At 38.1% G+C, this 27159-nt stretch overlaps 1 protein-coding gene and 1 pseudogene across 1 annotated transcript in view; both read right to left on the bottom strand.

Annotated features, from left to right (window-relative positions):
* The window catches only part of ME1 (malic enzyme 1), a 202677-nt gene that overhangs the window by 83619 nt on the left and 91899 nt on the right, over positions 1-27159 (bottom strand). Inside the window, exon 6 of the mRNA XM_061131985.1 lies at positions 7860-7963. Coding sequence (XP_060987968.1) covers positions 7860-7963 — 104 coding nt within the window. The remainder of the gene's footprint in view (positions 1-7859; positions 7964-27159) is intronic.
* Positions 25423-26785, bottom strand: LOC133048137 (dnaJ homolog subfamily C member 8-like; annotated as a pseudogene).

Below are 27159 nucleotides of genomic sequence, written 5' to 3' on the forward strand. Positions count from 1 at the left end.
GTGATTTTTTTATTTTAATCATTTAAAAAGAAAAAGGAAAAAAGATTAAGTCACAGATGTATAGCTTCTATTACTCTCATTAAAAAAATGTTAATACTAGCTTTTTAAAGCTCTCTTGAGGTACTGTTTTTCTTCCCCCTCATTTAGTTAATAACTATCAATGAAATTCCAAAGGATTTTAGACGATATACCTGAAGTTGTCACTACTGTTCTTATTAACTTTCAGATGCGACTGATTCTGAAAAACAAAAGATACTTCAAGAAGTACAACCGCAAAATAGAAACAAGTACTTAAGGACTAACCTACAAGTAGTATTTTTAGTATGTACTTGGCAGTATGTAAGGATTATAAGAGGTTTAATATTTCCTGAAATTAAATCACATGAAAATATTTATGTGACTTATTTAAACTACCAAAGTTCTTCCATTCCTATCTATCATTTTAAGCTACATAAACAAAATAAATCAAATTCAGTCATTCACCTGACAAATATTTACTGAGTACTTATCACATGCTAGATAAAATCTTAAAGACCAGGGATATGGCAGTGAAAACCAGAGAAAACTCCTGCTCTTATGAAACTTACAGTGTAGGGATGTAGGCAGAACACAAATAATTAAATATAAATACATCAGATACTGATAAATACAGGGAAGAAAAAAAGTGAATTAGAGGTGAAATTATATAACAAGTTGGTCATGGAAGGCCTCACTGAGAAAGAAATAGTTGAGGAAATTACATTCTATTTTATATTATTATTTCTCTCTTATTCTCCCCCATGCTATAGGATCTTAGTACCCAATCAGGGATGGAACCTGGGCCCTAGCAGTGAAAGCACCCAAGTTCTTACCATTGTACTGCCAAGAAAATCCCTTGGGCAAGGGGGGGAGGGGGTGGGGTTTTAAATGTCTCTTTAAAGGAGGCAAAAGAGCTAGCCATGTGGAAAACTGGGTAAGGTGAGGGTGGGAAGGATTTCAAGAAGAAAAAATGGCAAGCCTTGAGGCATCTGCATGCCTGGTTTTACTCAGAAAAATAGCAAACAAGCAGTCAGTTGGTCCGGAGTCTTTTTCTGCTATTGCAAGGACTTACAAACTGCAGGGCTTCCCACTTGGCTCGGAAGGTAAAGAATCTATCTTCAATGCAGGAGACCTGGGTTTGATCCTCTGGAGAAGGGAAAGGTAACCCACTCCAGTATTCTTGCCTGGGAAATCCCATGGACAGAGGCCAGCTACAATCCATGGAGTCACCAAGAATCAGACATGACTGATTGACTAGTGCTTTCACACTTTGACTTTTCATTTTAATTCTGCATGAAATGATAAGCCCTTGAGAATTCTGAGCAGGGAAATTACCTAACTTACAATCATTTTAGCCTCTGTGCTGAGGACAGACTAAGGAGACACAAGGGAGGAAGCAGTCAAACTAGTTAGGAGACTATGACAATAATCAGGGAGAAGACGCGGGAAGTAATAACAGAGGCAATGAGAAGTGCCTAGATTGTGGATATACTCTGAAGTTAAAGCTAACGAGTTTTGTAGGTAGTATGGGTACAGAGTGATAATGCCAATGAGTTTCACCTCAGGAACAGGACAAACGGGGCTGTCATTTACTGAGATAGGAAATCCTAGAGCAGGAGCAGGGGTCGGGGAGGTGGGAGGTCAGGAGTCCAATTCTGGACTTCTCCATATGTTCTGTCCATTACAGATCTATGTCAAGGAGGAGGCTGACTATGATTCTAGAGTTCAAAGAGATACAGACTCAAAACATAGATTTGGGAGTCCAGATACAAAGAAGAATAATCAGAGGAGGTCATCAAGGGAGTGAAGATAAACAGTACCTAGGAAAGCGCCAAGCCCTGGAGTACCATAAGGTCCAGGGGTCAAGGGGAGGGAAAGAAAGAAGCAAGAGAGGTGTGAAGGAGCAACCAGTGAGGTAGGAAGACAGCAGGGAGGGTGTGCTACTCAGGAAACAGAGGGAAGAAAACCATGTAATAAAAATGCTCAGTGAACATATGTGGGTGTAGAAGCTATTTTCTACTCAGGATTATTTTCTTAATCGATACTCTCAAATGTATAATTATAGGACCAACTGATAAAATCATTGAAAAGGCAAGCATTAGGGAAATGGACCTGTGGTATTACTCCACAGGAGATGCTACTTAGTATCTGTTCTAATCAATCAATCCTTTCTAGATTCAGTTTTCCACTGTTCATGAATTTACCTAACTATAATCAAAGAGCTCATATCAACTTGCAACAAAAGTATCATGCCTAAAAAAGTATCAAGACTTTGACAACTGACTTCATAGAACGTATCTAATAACTTACCTGACATATAAATTAAGTCATTTCCTATTATTCTCAGTACAATTTCCTGTTTCTTTCATTGCAATTACCATAAACTGCATTGTTTCATTTCCTTATTTGCTTGTCTATTATCTGACTCCTCTAGTAAAGAAGCTATGTGAAAGGCAAAGATTATTTTTGTCTGATTCAGTCCCATATTTCCAGCACCAAACACAGTGCCTGGCTTTCAGTAAATGAACAAATGGGTCAAAACAGTGAGAAAGAAGAAATAGTTAGACGTGACATTTTTACTGGAGAGATCGAGCTTCTTTTAGCACACAGTTTCCTGAAGCAACTCAATGGTTTGCTCCAATGGTCAGTTTCCAAAGCAAGAATACTATGCAGAGGCTAGCATTTGTCTGTCACGTGACTCAGAATATCAGAAATATGGTCCCTCCTAAGACTCTAGCACATGCCTTTATTTATTACAAACCTCAATACTTTCTTCTGCTCAGTTTTTATCATTATCTAAACATTACTGGGAGGGATTGGGGGCAGGAGGAGAAGGGGACAACAGAGGATAAATGGCTGGATGGCATCATCGACTCAATGGACATGAGTCTGAGTAAACTCCAGGAGTTGGTGATGGACAGGGAGGCCTGGCGTGCTGCGATTCATGGGGTCACAAAGAGTCAGACACGACTGAGTGACTGAACTGAACTGAACTGAAACATTACTGTGACATGGCTCTCAGATTCCCCATTGTCCCAGGGACTGTCTCAGCTATAGGGAGCCCTAAACCATAGGTCATGCTCCTTCTCAGAGGGACCCACATCCAACGACTAACTGATGCAGGAACAGGAAGGCTTGGCCATCTCAGGCAATGGAGGACAACTCTGAAAAGCCGCTATGGTTCCAGAGTTCTCCATGGGACCAGAGGAAGGTGTCTTGTGCTGCATCCCAGCTCAATTCTGTCCCTGTGCCCATTTCTTCTCCCTCTGCACGCCTTCCATGGGAGTTGACCTCTAGGGCACTTCTTACAAACCTTTTGAAGACCAAAGTTTGCTTCCAAATATGTCCCAGATAACCTAATCTGTGATTGATGGTACCTGGAGTGGTCCGAGAAAGTGGGTGATAAGACGGGGCTGTGAAGTTGGATCCCTAGTTGTCTGGCTGGCAAAAGAGGACCCTAGCCCCAGGGGAGCACAGAGAAGCCCTGTCCAACAGTTAAAGCTCTCGCCAGGGATAGTTGGGCTGATACATCAGCAGAAGGGAACAGTGTAGCTGGAATGATATTTGAGAAACAGAAGAGAAATAATAACTATAAGAACAATGGGCAAAGAAAATAAAACGCTGAGGGCAATACGTGTATAACCGATTTACTTTGCTATATACCAGAAACTAATACAACATTATAAATCAACTACACTCCAATAAAATTTTTAAAAAGAAAAAGAATGGATTTGGAAATTTTAAAGAAATTAAAAAGCTAAAAGGCAAGTAACCGCCAACCTGAAAGCCAGAGGAACTCTCTGGTAGATATGAAATGTTATCAAGTGTTTAGGGCAGAGAATGTTAAAGACCAGGAGCTGGGATTAATTGTCAGAGTAGTGAAAAACTCCCAAACTTGCAGGCATGGGAGATGTGCTAAGTCAGCATCCTGACTGGAAGACTGGGATCCTGCCACATGGCACAAGATGCCTTGCTCGATACCTCCCGAAATCTTGAATTCTCAAATTCCGCAGAACTTTCTGAACCAATATAAGTGGCCCTGCCCCTTCTTTCTTGGGGAGGATGTAGGCAGAGGCTTCTCCCCAGTAAGACAACCTGTCTCTCCCTAACCTCCCACCTGTCCACCCCCACCTCCTCTCCAGACGCTCAGGCCTATGTAACTAGGGTTATATCACAATATAACCCACATAGGGTGATGAGGCCTGAAAAAGAAACACTGTTTGAGGAAGGAACTGAAAGATCTAGCAAGTTTACATTAGCAAGCAGAGTACATGTAAGATTAAATTCTGAAGCTGTTTGGTCAAAGGGGCTGGAATTTAAGATTAGACAAGGGACAGTTTATCCACATGAGGGTGGGTTTCCCTTGTAGCTCAGTAGGTAAAGAATCTGCCTGCAATGCAGGAGACCCATGTTTGATCCCTGGGTGGGGAAGATCCCATGCAGAAGGAAATGGCAACCCACTCTAGTATTCTTGTCTGGAGAACTCCATGGACAGAGGAGCCCAGCAGTCAACAGTCCATCGAGTCACAGGAGTCAGACACGACTTAGGTCCTAAACCATCACCACCACCACCATCCATGTGAGGGCACCGTCTTGAGAGGCAAGACTTAAAACCAGCAAGAATCTCAGGAAATGTGCAAACTGGCTACTAGGATATTACCAAAGATAAAAGTAACAGCTCATGTTAAACACGAAATGCCAGAAACGCTGCGGCAGGGGTCAGAAGAGGGGCACACAGGTTCAGAGAGTATATTCTGGGGTGCACATGCTGCATAGAGCCAGAACCCCATCAGATGGAGATACTCCACAGGAAGGCCCAGAAGACACTCCACTACCCTAAGTTGCAAGGAAGGTACTAGTGAGACGACACCTACATTACTAGGTTCTGAGTGGTGGCTCTCTTCTGAAGACCAGAAGTGACAGAGGGAAGGTATGGAAGAGAATCAAGCTCATCAACAGCAATAGGGATAACAGAACCAGGTGAAGATCAGAAGCCACCAGAAGCCAGGTGGGCACAGTTATCCTGACAGTGGCAAGGCTGGTGTGTGGGGTGTGCTTGACCCACAGAGAGTTACTGACATAATTAATAAAATATGGCATCCCAACAAGGTGACTATTCAACATGTATATTCAAAATAAATCAAAGACGAATGGCCACAAAGTGGAGAGTAGTTGCCCCAATAATGTCCCAATCACTGACTCAGTTTCCAAATCTTAGCTAACTTTTGAACCCAGAACTCACTATTGAAGAAGTCTAGTCTCCAGAAGGAAGGACCATGTAACATTATAACAAGAATACAAGGTAGTAATTCCCCCAACCTTCCCCCAAGGGGACCTACAGTCCTTTATTCCAGAAACTGTGATCTAGGGCGACAGAATACTTCAGACAGAGCTGACAGAGATACTAGGAGACCTGGAGTATCAATATGCTGTCATTCCAAGTTAGAAGGATTTGGAGCCCAATCATAAATGGAGCCCTGGCCAAGGTCTAGCTCGTAATGGGCCCTGGGACCACAGACCCACACGGTGGTGATTTCCTCAGTCCCCAAAGACAGAACCAGGACAGATACCTACTTGGTGACTGCCGCAACACCCATAACAAGCCTTTGGCCCATGAGCTAAGAAATATAATTGTGGAGAAAGCCAAAAGAAAGAAATTACAACTGCCCCAACTCAATCCTGACAAGAGGTAAATTAGAAAACCAACATAATATTGGTTGGGGAGTGGGGAATGGAAATTACTTTTCCCTAGGGGTCTAAATAGACAGCATGAAAGTGTGGTCCCAACGGCTGCTGGCAGGTCGACACTGTAGTTCAACTTCTCCTTCATCCACGTCTTTTCCTGTTCTACAAAAGGATAGATTCCAACTACACTCCTTAATAACTCCATCTAGAATCTGATTCCTGGCTAAGTCAACTCCTAACAGGCATTTTCCACCTAAGCTATATTTCCTTTCTAAATAATTTTGGGTTTATCTTCAGGATTACGTCCCAATTTAATTCGGTAGCGGTAGTAGGTTTCATTTCTAGAAAACTCTTCCGAAAGTAGCATTATGCTAGAAAGTATCTTTGGAAAGTCTGTGGGGTTTTTCTCCGGGAAGAGCCCAGAAGTGTAATTCCTGATTTACAGGTGGTCTCTGCATTTTAAATTATTGTTGACTCTTGTCAATCCCCATTTCTTATTATATATCTGAGGTAACTTTTCAAATCAACATTAAACACACACACACACACACACACACACACACACACACACACGCACACACACACACACACACAGTTTTACTGATTCTAGATTGACAAAGCTCATTCAAAATTAGTTTTTCATCCAGAAAGCTTTTCACTGGTTATGGAATTATTTTTCTTTTTGTTTCTGTGGAATTATTTCTCTTTTATTTCAACAGCATAAGTATATAGGCCACACATTTCTTTTTTATTTCAACAGTATTTAAGTATATAGGCCATATATGCTATATTCATGACTCAACATTACAGTTACACAAGAAAAAGAAAAAATAGGAATATAGAAAAAGTATACTGAAGTCTTTATATATATATAAAGGCTTTATCTTTATATATAAAGATAAATTTTATTTACACAAACAGACAAATAAAAACAAATATGCTGAGAATTTCTTTTTCTTTTATGCCACCTTGTGGCATTCTCTATACAATTTCTTGATTAATATTGCTACCTACAAAGTTACACATAATTGCAAAATCTCATATAAATTTGAAAGGGTAAGAAATTTAAAATTAAATATGAAAAACTTCTAGTAATTAACTGTACCATGAACTCTTGAATTTTAGAGTTGCTCAACTATGTCTATGAGTGAGTACAATGTAACTAAATAAGTTAAATAATAAGAAGAAATAAATCAGACATGGGTTTTAAAAAAGTAGTCCATACTAACTGGTAAATGTACTTTGCATTAAAACCCTGGGTAAGAAGACATTCAAAATATTCTAAATATTTTGCAAGCTGATGAGAGCACTTTCTGCTATTGAATTCAACTTCTTCAAATTAAACCTTATAATAAAAAGAAACCAGAAATATGTCTATAGTTACAGTTGATGCCAGTGATGAGTTCATTTCTATGAAAAACCAAAGCAACATATATGTTTTTAAATAGTACATGGTTTCTGTGGCTATACAGAGAGAAATGGGACCACTGTTAGATTGACAAAATTCTCTCAGAGTATGTTACTAAATTATGGCAGAAGTCTCTACTCTCTACTTCGAAGGAAAAAAACAGAAAATTTTATAGCAGCTCGTGGTCCACAATTAAATGAAATATTCAGTGAAATATGGTATTGCATCTTAATCAAATACAGTAGACTTAATCAGAGATTCGTGGATGTTGCTTCATTCTGGACCCTGTGGATCGTACTAATTCATGCTCACTTCTCTGCCTCTCCTACCACAAGAGTCAGATTCACCAAGGAAGATGATGGAAGACCAGATTTTATCAGCAGCCAGAAACAAAATGCAGACTGCCAATAATCATGAAAAGGCTTACTCAGGTAATTTAGTCACTGGCCACTGCCTCATTCACCATAATTATGAATCCCATAGACACTGAAGTTTCTTGTAAGAAAAAAGTATCTTCAGGGAGAGCAACACAGACAAGTTTTGGGGGGATAGACATATGACATTATCATTTGGTCAGCAATATTTATGAGGAGATATATATATATACATATATATATATTTCACTCAAATCACTTATAATTATTAAACATATTATACCAAACTTGATCATTTTTATAGTTTATGTTAGATTATCTTTTAAGTTTTTGAAATCCAACTTAAATATAGACAAAATAAAGATTATACGTACTTGAAAGAAACTGCCTCCATGAATTCATCCAAAAAATCATCATATTCAGGACCTCTCACTCTTCTCTGCCGTAGTCCAATGTACAGTGGATCTTTAAGTAACTCCTATTTTTAAAAAAATTACCATAAATATAGAAATAACTAAAGGCAAATCATTGCTTTTTCTGAGTGAGCCTCAGTTTTCTCATATGTATAAGAGTAGAAATTTAAATAAAATCTAGCTATACTGGTTCAGAATTAACCTACAGAGTTATTATTTAGTATTATATATATCTACAGTGTTAATAAAAACACGAAATATAATTACTAAGCATTAAAAGCATTCTTACGTTTTCATTGTTATTCTTAGGTCTTATTCTTGAGGAAAGAAAAGGTATTACAATCTCTCAGCTGTGCTAAATTTAGATTTTACAGACAAAGTTTACCACCCAGAAAAATAACAAAGTTTTGAAGTATCATATTAGCTTAGTAAATGGAAATACAGCAATTCCTTAGATCTATTTTTTGTTTTTGAAAGAAAAATCTTAAACACTTTGATTATATCTTTAATATGATTGTTGACTGATGTTAAAAACTTTTTAGTCTTAAATAAAACTTTACACAGTTTAAGTTTTTCAAAACTAATATATATCAGACAACACTACTCTGTTTATGCTTTAGAATGGGTAATTTTATTAAATCAGTTATTAATTGGGGTATAATTTATAGACAGTAATAGGCACACATTTATAACAAAAGCTCTCGGTAAACTAGGAATAGAAAGGACAACTTGAGCTTGCCAGGTAGCTCAGACGGTAAATATCTGCCTACAACGTGGGAGACCTGGGTTCGATCCCTGGGTCAGGAAGATCCCCTAGAAAAGGGAATGGCAACCCACTCTAGTATTCTTGCCTGGAGAATCCCATGGATAGAGGAACCTGGAGGGCTATAGTCCATAGGCCTGAAAAGAGCTGGACATCACTGAGCAACTAAAATTTTCTTTTCTTTCCCCAACCTAGTAAAGAGCATCTGTGCGAAACCCACAACTAACAACCCCTAAGACTGGAAACAAGACAAAGACATTTACTCTCATTATTTCTATCAAATGCTGTGTATACTAGAGATCCTAGCCATTACAGTTACACAAGAAAAAGAAAAAATAGGAATATAGATTGGAAAGGAAGAAACAAACTGTTTTTATTTGTACACACATGATCATATACATGGAAAATACTAAAGAACCTATGCAAGAAATCCACTAGAAAAAAATAGGTCAATTTAACATGAATGTAGAATATACAATTTACAATTTTATAAATGTAAATGTAAATTATACAATTTACATAAAGCAAATGTATATCTATATACTAGCAACGAATAGTTGAAAATGAAATAAAATACATGACTCCACTTACAATAGCACTCCAGAACACGAAATTCATAGGGACATATTTAACAAAATATGTGTAAGGCCTATATACTGGAAACCACAAAATATTGCTAAAAGAAATTACAAAGACAAACTTTTTACAGGTTGGAAAAAAATGGCAATCTGTGTGATAAAAAAAGAAACAATGTACAAACTTATCACCTTCAGTAATCTAGAAAAGAGAAAAATGTACTTAATGAATTTATAAATCTGACTAAAAAAGATTTTCAGGAATAATGCTGAATGTGTAAATTGGCTGTATGCTAAGGCTAAAATGGATAAGAACTATGGAAGGAAATGTTCAATCTCTGACAAAAATTTAAACAGACTATAGAGGGCACAAAACTTGTCTGTAAAAGATTTCTAAAATAAAATAAGGCCAGCAGCCAAAGATCAAATTAAGTACGTGACTGTAACAACTCTATTGAGAATCTCTGAATGATTTAAAGTGGAACCTAAGAGACTTAAGTTCCAAAGAGATTTTTGTCTAGTTCAATGGGACTGGTCCACAGCACTCTGATATGTCAGCCAATATAGGGGAAGGTCTGTTTTGAAAAGAACTGTGGGTAGGGCCTTTATCTAATGGAGGAGACTATAATCTAATACATAGAAAGCTAAAAAAAAAAAAAAGAAAAATGTAAGGGTACTGTACTACTTGGATTAATCGACACAGGGACACTTCAAAATGAAAATACTTCGCTGGGTCCTCAATTATCCACAGGCAAGAAGCATGCTGAGAAAGTTATTCAGGATGCAGCACAGCTATTTTTTATGGAAAAGGAAGAACATCTCAAAGGACATAACCAAGAACTCAGACAGCAGAGCCAAAAGCACAAAAGCAGAGCCAAAAGAACGATGAACTACAGAACCACATTCTGAGGAAATGAAACTGGGCCCGATTCAAAGAACATTCCCTGTCCCTCAAATAGGTGGCCTGGCAACACGTCCAGTGCAAATTCAGAATTGCTATGAACCACTTAGTGTTATATGATTCTTATTCCTGCCATTCTGGATGGGAGTGTTTATTGTGGTTGTTCTGTCCTTGCCATCCACTGTATGTCTGGTATGTGGGAACAGATAAGACCAGTCACACACCACGGAGCAAAACACAAGAATATTCATTTGCATCTAGACCTGATGTAGATGATGGGATCCTGAACTTTGGGCCTGCTGTTGCTACTGGGATGACATTTTTGGAAACCTAGGGTGGAGACGAGCATATTTTACCTGCAGAATGTGAACAATGTGTGAAGAATGAGAATCTATAGGAAGGATGAGAATCTATATGTCCCAAGCATCCCACCCTCCCTAGCCATCTCAGGGAATCATTAATAAAACAGTAATTATTTTAAGTCACTACCTTTAGATAGGTTTGTTATAGATAAACAATATGATTTTGCAGGTATACTTATGTTGTTAAGAAGGTTAAACCATGTGAATTACTTGAGTTGAATTTGCTTAAAGCCAACAGGAATTATAGCAAAGTTCACATCTGGTGTCTTAGAGTAATTACTAATAGCATTATCTCTCACTGTGAAACTGCCTTGGTTTGGCCAATATATTTTGTTGGTCATCCCACTTATAATGTAGTGTACAATGAGTTAAGGCCTTCTGGCAAGCTGGAAGTTAACATATCAAATCATAAAAATGTATTTCACATGAAATGTAGACTCTGAAACTGAGTGCTGTTGTAAAGCCCAGCTGTTCCTTGAAGTCTAAAAACTTTAAACAATCTACTGGCAGTCTTCTGAACAGCTGATGTTGAAGTGCCAATGAGCGATTAACGGCTGCCAGAATTAAAATACTTTCTCCATGTCTGGGATATATTTGGACTTCTAAAATGTGAATCAGAAAAGGAACACAATTGAGAAAAGATGTCACACATTTCTCCTTCTTTGTTCTCTCATTCTTTCCCATGTTAATAATTAAAGTATATCATAAAGAAGTCTGGCTACAGTGACGTGTCAATTATGAAGATCTATGAACAAGATAGCTTTTGAATTAAATCAGGAAGTTAACAAATTCTTCTGGCCATAATGTCTCTGTCAAAAATTACTATTTTTTTAAAAAAATTTCATGATAATTAAGCCTTCAATAATAAGTGCATTCTTGGAAAGTTGGCTGACAAAAAATAACATCTACAAAAAGCAATTTAACAAGATTATCCCATTTTAATAATGGCTCCACAGACCATGTAGCCTGGCACAGAGGTGACATTAATTTGTTGGGTTAAAAACTTCTCGCAGCCAAGAGGAAACACTTAATAGATGTTTGTTGGAAAATAAATGAAAGACTTGGTATTAAGCAAACATTTTAAAAAAAGACAGACCTTCTTTAACAAGATATGTCACATGCAATGCATTTGTTGTCACTGAAGACTTACAAAGACTTAGAAGCATGTGAAATGGAAAAAAATTAGGAAGAGTAAAGAATAAAGCATATGGAAACACAAGAAAAGTTCCAAAGAGGAGATAAGGAGCGCGTATATTGGTAAAGTTAATTATTTTACTTCTTAGCACTGCCTCAATTCTGAAACCTTGGAAATTTTGATTTGAAGTTAATAGTAACCACTGTTAACTTTCACCTTGTTCATATCTCTCACATCTCTACCTTTCTCATCTAAAATTTTTGAGAATTGCAAAATATTTTCTTAAGATTTTAAGGCATTCATGTACAGAACAGACTTTTGGACTCTGTGGGAGAAGGCAAGGGTGGGATGTTCTGAGAGAATAGCATTGAAACAAGCATACTATGAAGGGTGAAACAGATCACCAGCCCAGGTTGGATGCATGAGACAAGTGCCCAGAGCTGGTGCACTGGGAAGACCCAGAGGGATGGGATGGAGAGGGAGGTGGGAGGGGGGATTGGGATGGGGAACACATGTAAATCCATGGCTGATTAATGTCAATGTATGGCAAAACCACTACAATACGGTAAAGTAATTAGCCTCCAACTAATAAAAATAAATTTTAAAAAATCATTACAAAAAGCAGTACTTCCTATCAGAAAATTTGAGAGCACTATAATGTAAAATCAAAACCAAAGAAAACCAATAAGCTCTACCCATTCAGAACTACCCACCACTAGCACCTCAATACATATTCTCTACATCTATGCATGTACAATATTATCTGTCCAAATTGGGGACAATATTATAGGCTGTTTTATAACCCTTTTCAAAATAAGAATATATTGTGAAAAGTCTTCACATCACTCACTAGATGATTATTTTTAAAACTTGTGATCTGTACTGGAACTCTACCTGTCTAGAAAGGATGAACAAATTTCCAATCCCCATACTCCACTGACATAGATAGTAATAAACATGTTCATTTTTGGGTAGCCAAAGGAAGGATTTTATCTTTCCATGTATGTATGTGTGTACATATATGAAATATAAGAGCAACATATAATATATAAATATATTTTTGAAATCTTACATTAGTATGCACTTATGTTTCTTTTCTAATATCATTAAACATTTTTCATAAGTTTATTGACCATTTTCATGTCTTCATTTTAAAATTACCTATAACCATGTTTTCCTAGGCAATTTGTATACTGCACATTTAGCATTTTCTTATTAGAAGTTTTCTTTGAATACTAGGAACATTTTAAATTTTTATCTGCCATAAATGTTATGAATATTTCCCTTTTCAGCATTTATTTTTAAATTATATTTATAATACATAGATAATCATACTCTATGCTGCTATTTACTCATTCTTTTCAAATAAAAGACCAAATTCTGCAAAGAAATTATGTAAAATTTTTGTTGTTTTGCTGGTTCATGCCATCAATATGATTAAGCAATCTTATGGCCAATGGTCATCAAGAGTCTAAAGTAATACTTCAAGTGTCAGCATGCACATGAGCTGGCATGAAATGTTAAAAAGCTGTGGAAATAAAAATGACTAAAATTTGACTGTGATTCAGTAAGTCTGGATTAGAGCCCAGGATTTTGCATTCTTAACACATCCCCTCATTAATTCTGAACGGAACATTCAAGAGACATACACTGAGAACCACTTAAATTATTAAGCTAAAATAAAAGTACTCTACTTCTCTAAAAGTTCCTGTCTCAGGTAAATTTTTTTCCATTTTAGTTTATATAACAGGCATTTCTAAGATATATCCCAAACTTCAAGGAATTCCTGAGACTTATAGTGCATATAAAACCAAACTGAAATCCCCATTCTCTTTCCCAAGGCATTGGTGTTTCCTGCTTCAGAAAACAGATGAATAAATCCCTGATATAATACATCGTCACCCTAATTTAAAGAGGGTGAGCTAAGAGGAGACCATGAAAAAGTAACCATGTGACAATACAGACCAAGTTAGGCAGTGAGGATTATCTTCTCTCCTCTGACTTTACTATAATGATTGAGTGAGTGAGTGAATCAAGTCGCTCAGTCGTGTCCGACTCTTTGTGACCCCGTGGACTTTAGCCTACCAGGCTCCTCCGTCCATGGGATTCTCCAGGCAAGAATACTGGAGTGGGTTGCCATTTCCTCCTCCAATAATGATTAGGAGTCATTCAAATGCAGGATCACTTGTCTGAAGCAGCAAGCATAATACGAAAAGACAAAGATAAAAACTGAGGAGGCTTGAGAGAGAAATGCTGACAATCTAGCTGGGACCACGGGGTAGACAAAGTAATGAAATGCTCCTCCCCATAAACCTGTAAACATGTTACCTTATGTGGCATAAGGCATTGTAGATGTGATGAAGGGTGAGTCCTTAAAAGTGAAAAAACCTTTTCTGGCTTTAGTCAGAGAAAGAAATGTGATGACAGAAGCAGAGTCAGAGCAACACTACATTGCTAGTTTTGAAAACAGATAAAGGGGACCATGAACCAAGGAACAGATGCAGCCTCTAGAAGTTGGAAAAGACAAGGGTGTGGAACTCAGCCCTGCTGACATCTTTAATGATTTTAGCCTTTTGAGACTTGTGCCCTCTAGCATTATAAGGCAATATATTTGTGCTGTTTTAAGCCACTAAGTTTGTAATAATTTCTCATGGTAGCAATAGAAACCTAATACCGACCATATTCTAATGTCAACACTGACTTCTGTACATGAGCTGAAAAATACATGGCAGGTCCATATAACAGAAAATCTATAAAGTTTTTATTTTGTTCAGTTTCTCTCCAACAAGCTGCTTCATGCCAAACATAAAGAGCTCTTTCCAGAACACAAGTAGGAACCTCCTCAGTGGAAGAGACTTCAACTTTGTTACTTCAAGTTCCATCACAAGATCTAGATGATTCTAGATCTTGATACATTGTATACATGATCTGAAGGCCAGACTGAATATAAAACCAGATCAGAAAAGCTGAGACCTGGAGCAATGGTTTAATAAACAGATAGAGACAGACTATGTAGATACAATAATCTTCTATTCCTATTGCCCAGGGCCTCTTGAGAACTGATCATGTGTTACAGGCTCAACTGGATTTGCAACCTCCCCAAATTCGTAGGTTCAAGTCCAAATCCCAGTATCTCAGAATATGACTGTATTTGCAGACAGAGTCTTTAAAAAGATAACTAGGTTAAATTATGTCACTAGGGTGGGCCCTAATCCAACATGACTGGTGCTCTTCTAAGAAAAAAAATTAAGACACAGACACACAGAGGAAATAACCATGTATAGATACTGAAGGAAGATAAGCCAAGAGAGAAACCTTAGAAGAAACTGACTGCTGATACCCTGATCATGGATTTCTAGCCTTTAGAACTGTGAGAAATAAATTTTATTGGTTAAGCCACCAGTTCAGGGTACTGTTATAGCAGCCCTAGCAAGCATACCCCACATGACACACGCAGCAGTGTTTAAGACCTAACAACACATGGAAGAGTGTGGAGGGCCCACAAGACACATTTACTCACATTTTTAGTAAAATATCAAACTTTGATATTGGGCACTTACTTAAAAGACAAATGATAAACATAACTTTCATGAAAAGATTTGTCAACAACAAGGAAAAAAATAAAGTATGGTTCCTCCTAAAAGACAAAAACAATTTACTTCAGGTAAAAGATAAACTTTTATATGTACATATATATATATATATATATATATGTAACACACACACACACACACATATATATATATATATATTTTTTTTTTTTTTAAGTCACTCAGTTGTGTCTGACTCTTTGTGAACTCATGGACTTGTACCCTGCCAGGCGCCTCTGTCCATGGAATTCTCTAGGCCAGCATACTGGAGTGGACAGCCTTCCCTTCTCCAGGGGATCTTCCCAACCCAGGGATTGAACCCAGGTCCCCCGCACTGCAGGCGGATTCTTTACCATCTGATCCACCAGGGAAGCCGCTATAAAAAGATTTGGCAACAACAGGGAAAAAAAGAAAGTATGGGATCCTCATAAAGTGAAGTGAAAGTCGCTCAGTCGTGTCTGACTTTGCAACCCCATGGACTATACAGTCCATGGAATTCTCCAAGCCAGAATACTGGAGTGGGTAGTCTTTCCCTTCTCCAGGAGATCTTCCCAACCCAGGGATTGAACGCAGGTCTCCTGCATTGCAGGCAGATTCTTTACCAGCTGAGCCACAAGGGAAGCCCATTCTCTTAAAAGACAAAAACAATTTACTTCAGGTAAAAGATAAACTTTATATAGCAACTGCTTTACAGGTAAATTAAACGTGGACTATGAAATAACAGATTAGAGATAAGATGAAAACACAATCATCCTACCTAAATAAATGCTTTGCATTAGTAACTTAAAAATAAGAGTATGTTTTAGTCAAGTGCTTCTGTAGCTCAGTTCTAGTCTCTTCGTTCTGTAAACTTCGAGTTGTAAGCTGCAGAGATTTAAGAAGTCAGAAAGTGAGGACTATCTTATCAATCAGCTGTTAATTCCTTTTCCACTTTCAGTACTACTCAATATAGGTATTTATGATAAAAGAAGAAAACATTTGTGAAATAATTTATTAAAAAGGGATCTAACCCTCAAGAAATTTTCTAGATTATTCTGAAAAAAAAAAAAAAAACTAAATGTAATGATCAATTAATTTTGCATTTTTTTTTATAAAGTATAAAACTGAACAGAGATCCACCAAAGGGATGAGATCAAAAACTGCTATTACAGATATTTTGACTACAAGTGGTTTCTCCACATGTGAAAGTGGAACACAGAATGGCAACATAAAAACTACATTTTCCACAAACCCATCAACTCAAGCATATTTTAGTGAAGTAAATTTTTTGTCTTCTCAGTAAAGTAGTAGTGCAAGGATAAAGAGAATAGAGTGTCAATATGTGTCCAAGATAGGGGAATAGGAAGACCCTAAACTCAACCCCAGAGACACACAAAAATGACAACTCTTTACAGAACAAGTATCTATAAGAAAGAATTGAAGTCTTACAGAAAAGATTTTCTACAAAGAAAAAGACAGGAAGAAGCACAACGAGACAGATGAGGGGCAGAGACAAGATAGTCAGGACCCATACCCCTATGTCAGCCACCAAAAATAGGAATATCATATTCAGAGGTTCTTCCGAAGGAGCAAGGGGTCTGAGCCCCCAGCAGTTCTTTACTGCGAAGAGTCCTCAGGCTTTGAAAACCAGTAGGTCTTCTATTTGGAAGAGCTGGAGGTTAGTAGGAAACAGACTTGGCTCTTAAAAAGTAAAACCAACATCTCACACACTCCAATTTCCTATCCAGAGACAGTAGTTTGAAAGGGGGGCTGGGTCCAACACACTAGCTGATCTTAGAGAGCCACCTAAATATGCAGGAAGCAACTGGAACTGCCCTCGGGGAAAGAAGTGCTGCCAACAGCCGCTCGGGAGAGCTCATTCTACTATGTTAACACTGGCTCTGGCAAAGCTCCATTTTGGTCTCTTCCCGCTAGCTTATTAACACCAAGGTCAAAGCCTCACACTCCAGCAGGCCAGCATTAGCCACAAGTTCCCCAGCTGCACAGCCAGCAACGTAGAGACCCAGCCTCAGCCACCAGCAGGCTGGCAGCAGTCCAGTGCAACCCTGTGTCATGCGGCCAAATGCACAGGAAGCCTACTCTCCGGTCCAGCAGGCCCAGAGCCACCTCATGAGGCACAGCCTCACGGTCAACCAGCGCAGGAACTGGCCCTGACTACCAGCATGCCCACAGGAGCCGACCCTGTCAAAACAGAAGGATGCACCCAGTCCACACAGGGCATACCCTTACAACATACAGCTTCTGGTAACCAGAGAGAAGAATGCTGCTGGGCGCCCAAGGACATCTCCCACATAACCAGATATAAAAGTGTCAACATCTGTTGGATCATAGAGAAAGCAAAGGAATCCAGAAAAACATCTCCTTCTGCTTCACTGACTATAATAAAGCCTTTGACTGTGTGGATCACAACAAACTGTGGAAAATTCTTAAAGAGATCAGAGTAACAGACTGCCTTATCTGCTTCCTAAAAAACCTGCATCAGGGTCAAGAGACAACAGTTAGAACTAGACATGGAACAAGAGAGTGACTCAAAATTGGGAAGGGAGTACAATAAGACTGTATATTGTCACCTGCTTATTTAACTTATATTTGGAATACATCATGCAAAATGCTGGACTGGAGGAATCACAAGGTGGAATCAAGATGGCCGGGAGAAATACCAACAACCACAGACACGTGGATGATACCACTCTAATGGCAGAAAGTGAAGAGGAAATAAAAAGCCTCTTGATGAGGGTGAAAGAAGGGTGTGTAAAAGCTGACTTGAAACAACGTTAAAAACCTAAGATCATGGCATCCTGTCCCATTACTTCATGGCAAATAGAAGGGAGAAAAGTAGGAGTAGTGAAAGATTTTCTTTTCTTGGGCTCCAAAAATCACTGCAGACAGTGACTGCAGCCACGAAATTAAAAGACATTTGTTCCTTGGAAGAAAAGCTATGACATACCTAGACAGCATATTAAAAAGCAGAGACATCACTTTGCCAACAAACGTCCATATAGTCAAAGTTATGATTTTTCCAGTAGTCATGTACGGAAGTGAGAGTTGAACCGTAAAGGAGACTGAGTGCCAAAAAATTGATGCTTTCTAATTGTGATGCTAAAGAAGACTCTTGAGAGTCCCCTGGACCTGCAAGGAGATCAAACCTGACAATCCTAAAGGAAATCAATCTTGAATATTTATTGGAAGGACTGATGCTAAAGTTGAAGCTCTGCCGGGAGCCGGCACACGAGATCCCACCCATGACAAGGTCATGAGGGAGAAAACCTGACAGGCAAGACGGATCAGGTTTTCAGGGATTCTGAAAAGCTGCCCCCGGCACTCACCTTAAAGATGATATCTGTCTTTCTGATGCTTGCTTCAATAGACTACTCCCTAATTTCTGTGACACAGGCAGAAGGCCTTCCCTGATCTCTTCCCAAATAAGAATCAATTTAGAAGTTTAATCAGTAAGTTTCCCGGGTGGTGGTATTTTATGAGATTATCCAGGGTGAAAGGAGTGTTTTAATTTAAACTCCTTTGCTGGTATTTTAGTTTGTTTAGCAAATGCGTTTATGCCCTTGGTACTAATATGCATGATTGCTTATAATATCCTAATCATAAAATAGCATAAAGAACCTGATTATATAAAAGCCCTAATAGACATAGAGCCTTTTTGAGGGGTGAAGGAGTCCTATTAGAAAACATAAGAAAAATTATTCTAAAGGTGGTTATTGGGTTAACATTTGCTTGCTGTGTTTTTACTCTTAATGTGCTAAGGTTGTGCAGTGGAAACCATTGTTAATATAGTTATAGATCTAGAAAAATAAGAGCTTAGCCCTAGTGTGGTACCATGAGACGGTTGTCAACTGTTAGCCAGGAGTGCTAAGCAGGGGCTGCCTCACCAAAGTCGCAGAGTCAGTGTGGGGTAAGCTTCTTAGATAAACGCAACTGACAACTTCTGTAGAAGGATTAATTTTTATGTTAACAAGGTTATACTTCTACTCTGTACTGTTGCCCTATGAGACTGCTACCTTTCAGTTAAGGTCACCATAGAAACGGAAAACAGGTTTACATTCACCTGACTTGCATAAAATGTTAACAGGCCCCAAGGCCAGAAGATAATGTACAAGACCCTCATAAACAAAGAAGTATGCAGAAAACACTCTGGTTTCGTGAAGAACAAGCTGATGTAATGTTAAACTATCTTCCCCTTAGAGATGTACTAACTTAGGGTATAAAAGCTACCCTAGTTAGATGTACTAACTTAGGGTAAAAAATAAAGCATTGCCAGACCCTGCCTGACTCGGCTGCACCCCTCATCTGGTCACTCTCTCTCTCTCCGTCTTTCTCTCTCTCTCCCTCACAGACTTGACCCTATCAAGGCTGGTCTCACGGGTCTTCTCTGGCCGATGCCGTTCATCCCGAGGGTACCCCCTGGATCCTGCTGAGGCTGGACCCCAGCAAAGCTCTAACAACAACTTCGGCCACCTGATGCAAAGAGCCAACTCATTGGAAAAGATCCTGATGCTAGGAAAGATCGAAGGCAAAAGAAGAAGGGGATGGCAGTGGATGGGATGGTTAGATAGCATCACTGACTAAAGTACATGAATTTGAACAAACTCTAGGAGATAGTGAAGGACAGGGAAGCCTGGCATGCTGCAGTCCATGAGGTTGCAAAGAGTTGGATATGACTTAGCAACTGCAACAACATGTGGTACTTAAATACATAAAACAAGTATTAATAACATAAAGGGAGAAAGCAACAGTAATAATAGTAAGGCACTTTAACATCCCACTTACATCAACAGACAGATCATCTACACAGAAAAGCAATAAGGAGACATCGCCCTTAAACAACACATGAGACCAGATGTACTTAATAGATTTATGAAACATTCCATCCAAAACCAGCATAATGCACATTGCTTTTCAAGTGCACATGGAACATTCTCAGGACAGATCACAAGTGAGACCACAAAACAAGCCACAGTAAATTTAAGAAAACTGAAATCATATCAAGCATATTTTCTAACCACAATGCTATGAGACCAGAAATCAACTACAAGAAAAAATGCAAAAAAAGCAAACACGTGGAGGCTAAAATATATGCTACTAGACAACTAATGGATCATTGAAGAAATCAAAGAAGACATCAAAAAATGCCTGGAGATAAATGAAAATAAAAACAAAATGATCCAAAATCTATGGGATGCAGCAAAAGCAGTTCTTAGATGGACGTTTATACTGATACAAGCTTCCCTCAGGAACTAAGACAACTCTCAAACAACCTAACCTTATACCCAAAGGAGCTAGAAAAAGGACAAAACATCCCAAAGTTAGTAGAAGGAAAGAAATCATATAGGTCAGAGCAGAAATAAATAAAACATAGAAACTTTAAAAAAAGATCTATGAAATTTAGAGCTGGGTCTCTGAAAAGGTAAACAAAATTGATAAACCTTTAGCCAGACTCATCAAGAAAAAAAATCCAGAAGGTCCAAGTCAATAAGGTCAGAAATGAAAAAGAAGTTACGACAGACACCACAGAAATGCAAAAGATCATAGGAGACTACAATAAACAAATAAAATGGACAACTAAGAAGAAATGAATAAATTTCTAGAATTGTACACTATCCCAAGACTGAATTTGGAAGAAACAGAAAATGTGAACAGACCTAATACCAGTAATGAAATTGAATGAGTAATTTAAAAAATTCCCAACAGATGGCTTCAAAAGTAAATTCTACCAAACATTCAGAAAAGATTTATACCTTTTCTCTACAAACTATACCAAAAAACTGCAGATGAAGGAACACTGCCAAACTCCTACAAGGCCAGCTTCAGTTTGACACCAAAATCAGACAAAGCTAGCACAAAAAAAAGTAATTACAGGCCAATATCACTGATGAACACAGACGCGAAACTCCTCAACAAAATACTAGCAATCTGAATCCAACAATACATTAGAAGGATCATACACCATAATCAAATGGGATTTATCCCAGGAATGCAAAGATTCTTCAATTTCTGCAAATTAATCAGTATGATATACCACATTACCAAACTGCAGAATAAAAACCATATAATAACGTCAATAGATGCAGAAAAAGCTTCTGACAGAATTGAATACTCATTTATGATAAAATTCTCCAGAAAGTGGCCATACAGGGAGCTTACCTCAATATAATAAAGGCTATATGTGACAAACTCATAGCCAACATCATTCTCAATGGTGAAAAGCAGAAAATATTCCCTCTAAGACCAGGAGCAAGACAAGGATATCCACTCTCACCACTTTTATTCAACATAATTTTGAAAGTCCTAGCCATGGCAATTCTACAAGAAATAAAAGGAATTCAAATTGGAAAGAAAATAAAACTGTCACTGTTTGTAGATTAAATGATAATATGCATAGCAATGGGACTTCCCAGGTGGCGCTAGTGGTAACAAACCTGACTGCCAATGCAGGAGACGTAAGAGGCACAAGTTCGATCCTTGGGTTGGGAAGATGCCCTGGAGAAAAGAACGGCAACCCATTCCAATATTCTAACCTGAAGAATACCATGGACAGAGGAGCCTGGTGGGCTACAGTCCATGGGGTCACAAACAACTTAGCACATACAGAGCAAATTCTACACGTGCTATCAGAAAACTCCTAGAGCTCACCAAAGAATTCAGTAAAGTTGCAGGATACAAAATTCACACACAGAAATCTCTTGGATTCTTATATACTAACAACAAAAGATCGGAAAAAGAAATTAAGGAAACAATCCCATTTACCATCACATCAAAAATGATAAAACACCTATGAACAAACCTATCTAAGGAGGTAAAAGACAGAAAGCTGTAAGACCCTGATGAAAGAAATCGAAGATGACATAAACTTATGGAAATATATAACACGTTCATGGATTAGAAAAATTAATGTTGTTAAAATGACCATTCTACCCAGGGCACTGAATAGATTCAGTGCGATCCCTATCAAAATACCATGGACATTTTTCACAGACCTAGAACAAATAATTTAAAGTTTTCTCTGGAAACACAAAAGAACTCCAACAGCCAGAACAATCTGGAGAACAGAGATGGTGGAATCAGGACCCCTGACTTCAGACCATATTAAAAACTATAATAATCGAAACAGCATGACACTGGCACAAAAACAGATGCACAGATCAGCTGAATAGAACAGACAGCTCAGAAATAAACCCCACATACTTATGGTCAATCAATCTATGACAAAGGAGGCAAGCATATGAAATGGAAAAAAAGACAATCTATTCAATAAGTGCTGGGAAAACTGAACAGCTACATGTAAAAGAATGACATTCTCTAACATCATACACAAAAATAAAATCAAAATGGATTCAAGACCTAAACGTTAAGACCAGAAACTATAAAACTCCCAAAAGAAAACATAGCTGGGACACTCTGACATAAATCATAACCATGCTTTTGAGTCTGTCTCCAAAAGCAAAAGAAACAAAAGCAAAGATAAAACAAATCAGATCTAATTAAACTCAGCTTTTGGTCAGGAAAGAAAAGCATCAACAAAGCAAAAAGGTGACCTGCTGAATGGGAGAAAACATTTGCAAATGATATCAATAAGGTGTTAATATTCAAAATATAGAGGCAGCTTACATTAAAAAACAAATAACCTGATTAAAACAAGGACAGAACTGAATAGACATTTTTTCAAAGAAGACATACAGATGGCCAACAGACACTTAAAAAGATATTTAACCTCACTAATCATCAGAGAAATGCAAATTAAAGCCACAGTGGGAAATCACCTCACACCTCTCAGAATGGCTATCATCAAAAAGACCACGAACTACAAATGTTGGCAGGATGTGCAGAAAAGGGAACCCTCATACATCACTGGCGGGAAAGTAAATTGGTGTAGCCCCTATGGAAAATAGTATGAAGGTTTCTCAAAATACTAAAAACAAAACTACCAAATGGCCATACAATTACACTCTGGTTATATACCTAAAGAAAACGAAAACACTTAGCTGAAAAGATACATGAACCCCAATGTTCATAGCGTTATTTATGATTGCCAAGGTTTGGAAGCTACCTAAGTATCCACAAGAGATGAATGGATAAAGAAGATGTGGTGTGAGTGCGTGCACGTGCATGTGCGCACGCACGCGCACGCGCGCGCGCACACACACACACACACACACACACAAAATGGAATATTACTCAGCCATAAAAAAAGAATGAACTTTTGCTTTTTATAACAACATGGATGGACTTGCAGGGTATTATGCTAAAGTGAAAGTCAAATAAGCTTGACAGAGAAAGACAAATACTGTAAGATATCATTTATATGCTGAATCTCAAAATAAACTAGTGAACATAATGTAAAAGAAACAGACACAGGTACAGAGAACAAACTAGTGATTATCAGTATGGGAAAGAAATGGTGTAAAGGACAATAGAGGGATAGGAGATTAAGAAGTCAAACCTACTATGTATAAAATAAATAGGTTACAAGGATATATTGTATATCACAGGGAATATAGCCAATATTTTATATAATAATAACTATAAATGTAATATAACCTTTAAAGATTGTGAAACTGAATTACTATGCTGTACAGTTGAAACTTACATAATATGTAGTAAATCAACTATACCTCAATTAAAACAAAAATAAAAACAAAACCCCTAAGGTACTCAGCAAAAGCATTTCCAGGAGGAAAGTTGATAGTAATATATGTCTACCACAGGAAACAAGAAAAATCTAAAACCATCTAATCTTACACCTCAAGAACTACAAAATGAAGACAAAACAAAACCCAAAGAAGGAAAAAATCGTAAAGATCAGAGCAAAAATAAATGAAATAGAGACTAAAAAAACAGAAAACACCAATGAAACTAAGAGCTGGTCCCTTGTAAAGATAAACAAAATTAATAAACCTTTAGTCAGACTTATCAAGGAAAACAGAGAAAGGGCCCAAATACATAAGAGCAGAAATAAAAGATGAAAAGTTAAAAAAGAGACCACATAAACACAAAGGATCAATACATAAAAGCAGAAATAAAAGATGAAAAGTTAAAAAAGAGACACCACATAAACACAAAGGATCATAAAAGATTACTATGAACAATCATACGGCAATGAAATGGACAACCTATTAGAAATGAATAAAATCTAAGAAATTTACATCTCCCAAAAACTGAATCAGAAAAAAATACAAAATACGAATGACTTATTATAAGAAATGAAATTGAATCAGTGATAATTATAATAATAAATCTCAACAAATGAAAGTACAGAACCATGAGGCTTCACAGGAAAACTCTATAAGACATTTAGAGAAGAGTTAACACCTATCCATCTCAAACTTCCAAAAACTAGAAGAGAAAGGAATCCTTCCAAGCTTATTCTAAAGGCCACTATCACCTTGATATAAAAAATAAACCAAGGATGTACCATACAAAAAAGAAAACTAATAGCTAATGTCACTGATGAACATAGAAACAAAAATCCTCAACTAAATATTAGCAAAACAAATTCAATAATACATCAAAAGAATCAAACACCATAATCAAGTGTGATTTATCCCAAGAATGCAACTATGGCTCAATATCAGCAAATTAATGTGATGTAACATATCAATGTGAGATACCACATTAACCAATTAAACAATAAAAAAAATCATATAATCATCTTGACAGATGTCAAAAGCCTTTTAACAAAATTGAACATCCATTAATGATAAAACCTGAACACACTGGGTACAGAGAGAACACACCTTAACACGATAAAGATCTCATTTGATGATGACATTCTGGCCTAGGTTTGATATTTGCATGCAACTTTTTAAAAGTCTATTTTTTTTTTTTAGGGTATAAAAATTTATTACACATACAGAATATTACCACTAACAAATGCATACAGGCGAGGACACCACAGTATGGGATGGAGCACGGCTAGCTCTTTGGAAAGTGAACAGGTTGGGTAGCTTGGAGCCTCATGCCACGCAGGTTGGCCAGTCAGATGGGAAAGCACATGCCTAACTCCAGGGACGTTGGGGTGTCCAGTGACAGCTCTGGGTGTCGGCAGCCTTCCCATCTGATCTGGGGCTTCGAAGGACGCCACACCCAGAAGCAAGCAACCGAAGTGAAAGGGCTTCCTAAGGTGGCCCAGGCTGGCCTCTGAAGTCACAGCAACACCAGAGTCAGCAGTGTGTTTAACTGGATGATTTCCACAAACTACACACGACATTTCTAACCATCACACTTCGGTGAAGTACAAAACATGAAGTTACAGGCTGTGGGAAGAGAAGGCAGCACCTTCCAGTCCCAGTTGGTCTGGGGGGTGAGGGTAGGGGGGGGTTTCTTTTTAAACCGAGCCCCTCATTTCAATGTACAAAAGAATTACTCTGATAGGTATTAAATTGTATTGAAAACAAAATGGACTAAAAAGCAAATACTACTCTATGTGGGGTGAAAATGGGAGGAAAGAATGAGCAGGAGGGAGACAGTCGGGGAAGGTTCTGGGCCGTGACCCTTGGCGGTCACTCATGCTGCTCCATTTTTACTTTTGGTGGTCTCAGGAAGGTCGGGTTTTTCTTCTCTTTCCTTTCGTATTGGCTTGGAAGTTTCGCCAGCTGTCCACGTGACCATCTCGACTTTCCTCAAAATTTTTCCACCACTCCCTTTCTCGTTTGGCTTTTTCTTGAGCTTCAATCTCTTCCTCCCGTTGTCGCTTCCCTTCATGCATCTCTTTGGCTTCTCTCTTTCCTTTTAGTTTCCAGCTCAGCAAAGAGTTTCACTGTCTGTTTGTATACTGCTTGTTTGAACAGCTCAGGGTCATCCTCCTCCACATTTGTAGGCTTTCCTTCCTTCTTTAATTGCTTTTTTTGCTCTTTCACAGTGTGCTCCATGTATTCTTTTCCTGCCTGAATTACATCCAGGGCCCTCTTCTTTTGTTCCTGATCCAGTAGCAACTTGTAAGCTTTGTCCACAGCTTCAAAAGCCTTTTGTGCTCTGTCAGCATCATCTTGATTTTTGTCAGAATGCACCAGTATGGATAACTGCCGAAACCTCTTTTTTATTTCTTCATCTGTCACTTCAGGATCTATCTGAAGAACCTCAAACGGGTTCAAATTGAAGTAGGAGGAACCAGGACGAGTCAATCTTTCAATCTGATTTTTGGATGTTAGAACTGAATCTCTCTTCTCTTTGTTTCACCTCACTGTAGACGGTCATAAATGCTTCCTCCGTGCTGCCTCCTCCACCCAAAGCCCCACTCTCTCCTGGAGCCGCCATTTCCCCGGCCCAGCGACCTAAAAAGTCTATCTTAACTGACCATTATTTTTCATCTCTAATTCAGAAAATTCTATCTTTAATTTCTAGCATCTATCACCCATGTGTGTGTGCTCAGTTGTCTCAGTTGTGTCCGACTCTTTGTGACCTCATGGACCGTAGCCCGCCAGTCTCCTCTGTCCATGGGATTCTCCAGGCAAGAATACTGGAGTGGGTTGCCATGCCCTCATTCAGGGGCTCTTCTCGACCCTGGGACTGATCCCATGTCTCTTATGTCTCCTGCACTGGCAGGTGGGTTCTTCAGCACTAACGCCACCTGGGAAGCTCATCTATCACCCACAGCTAACCCAAGTATTACCAATTACAGATGAGCAAAATTATGTACTACTTAATATATAACTTTAAGATTCTATCAATGCAGTAAAGAGAAATGCTAAACTCCAAATAATCTACTGCAGACTTCAAGATATCACACTGACTATACTTAATAAATTTCTGCCTAGTATAAAAATAATAATTTTTAGAAAGTAACTATGATACCCTAAAGTAAATCATATACTCTACAGAATAATGGGGTGAGTGCTTACTAAAGGATAATAAAACACTAAAGAAGCTGGTAAAAGATTATTCACATTATAGAAAAGAAGAAAAGGAAAGGAAAAGAGAATGAGTA

This window comes from Dama dama, chromosome 28 (assembly GCF_033118175.1).
Source record: "Dama dama isolate Ldn47 chromosome 28, ASM3311817v1, whole genome shotgun sequence".
In the NCBI taxonomy this organism is placed as follows: Eukaryota; Metazoa; Chordata; class Mammalia; order Artiodactyla; family Cervidae; genus Dama; species Dama dama.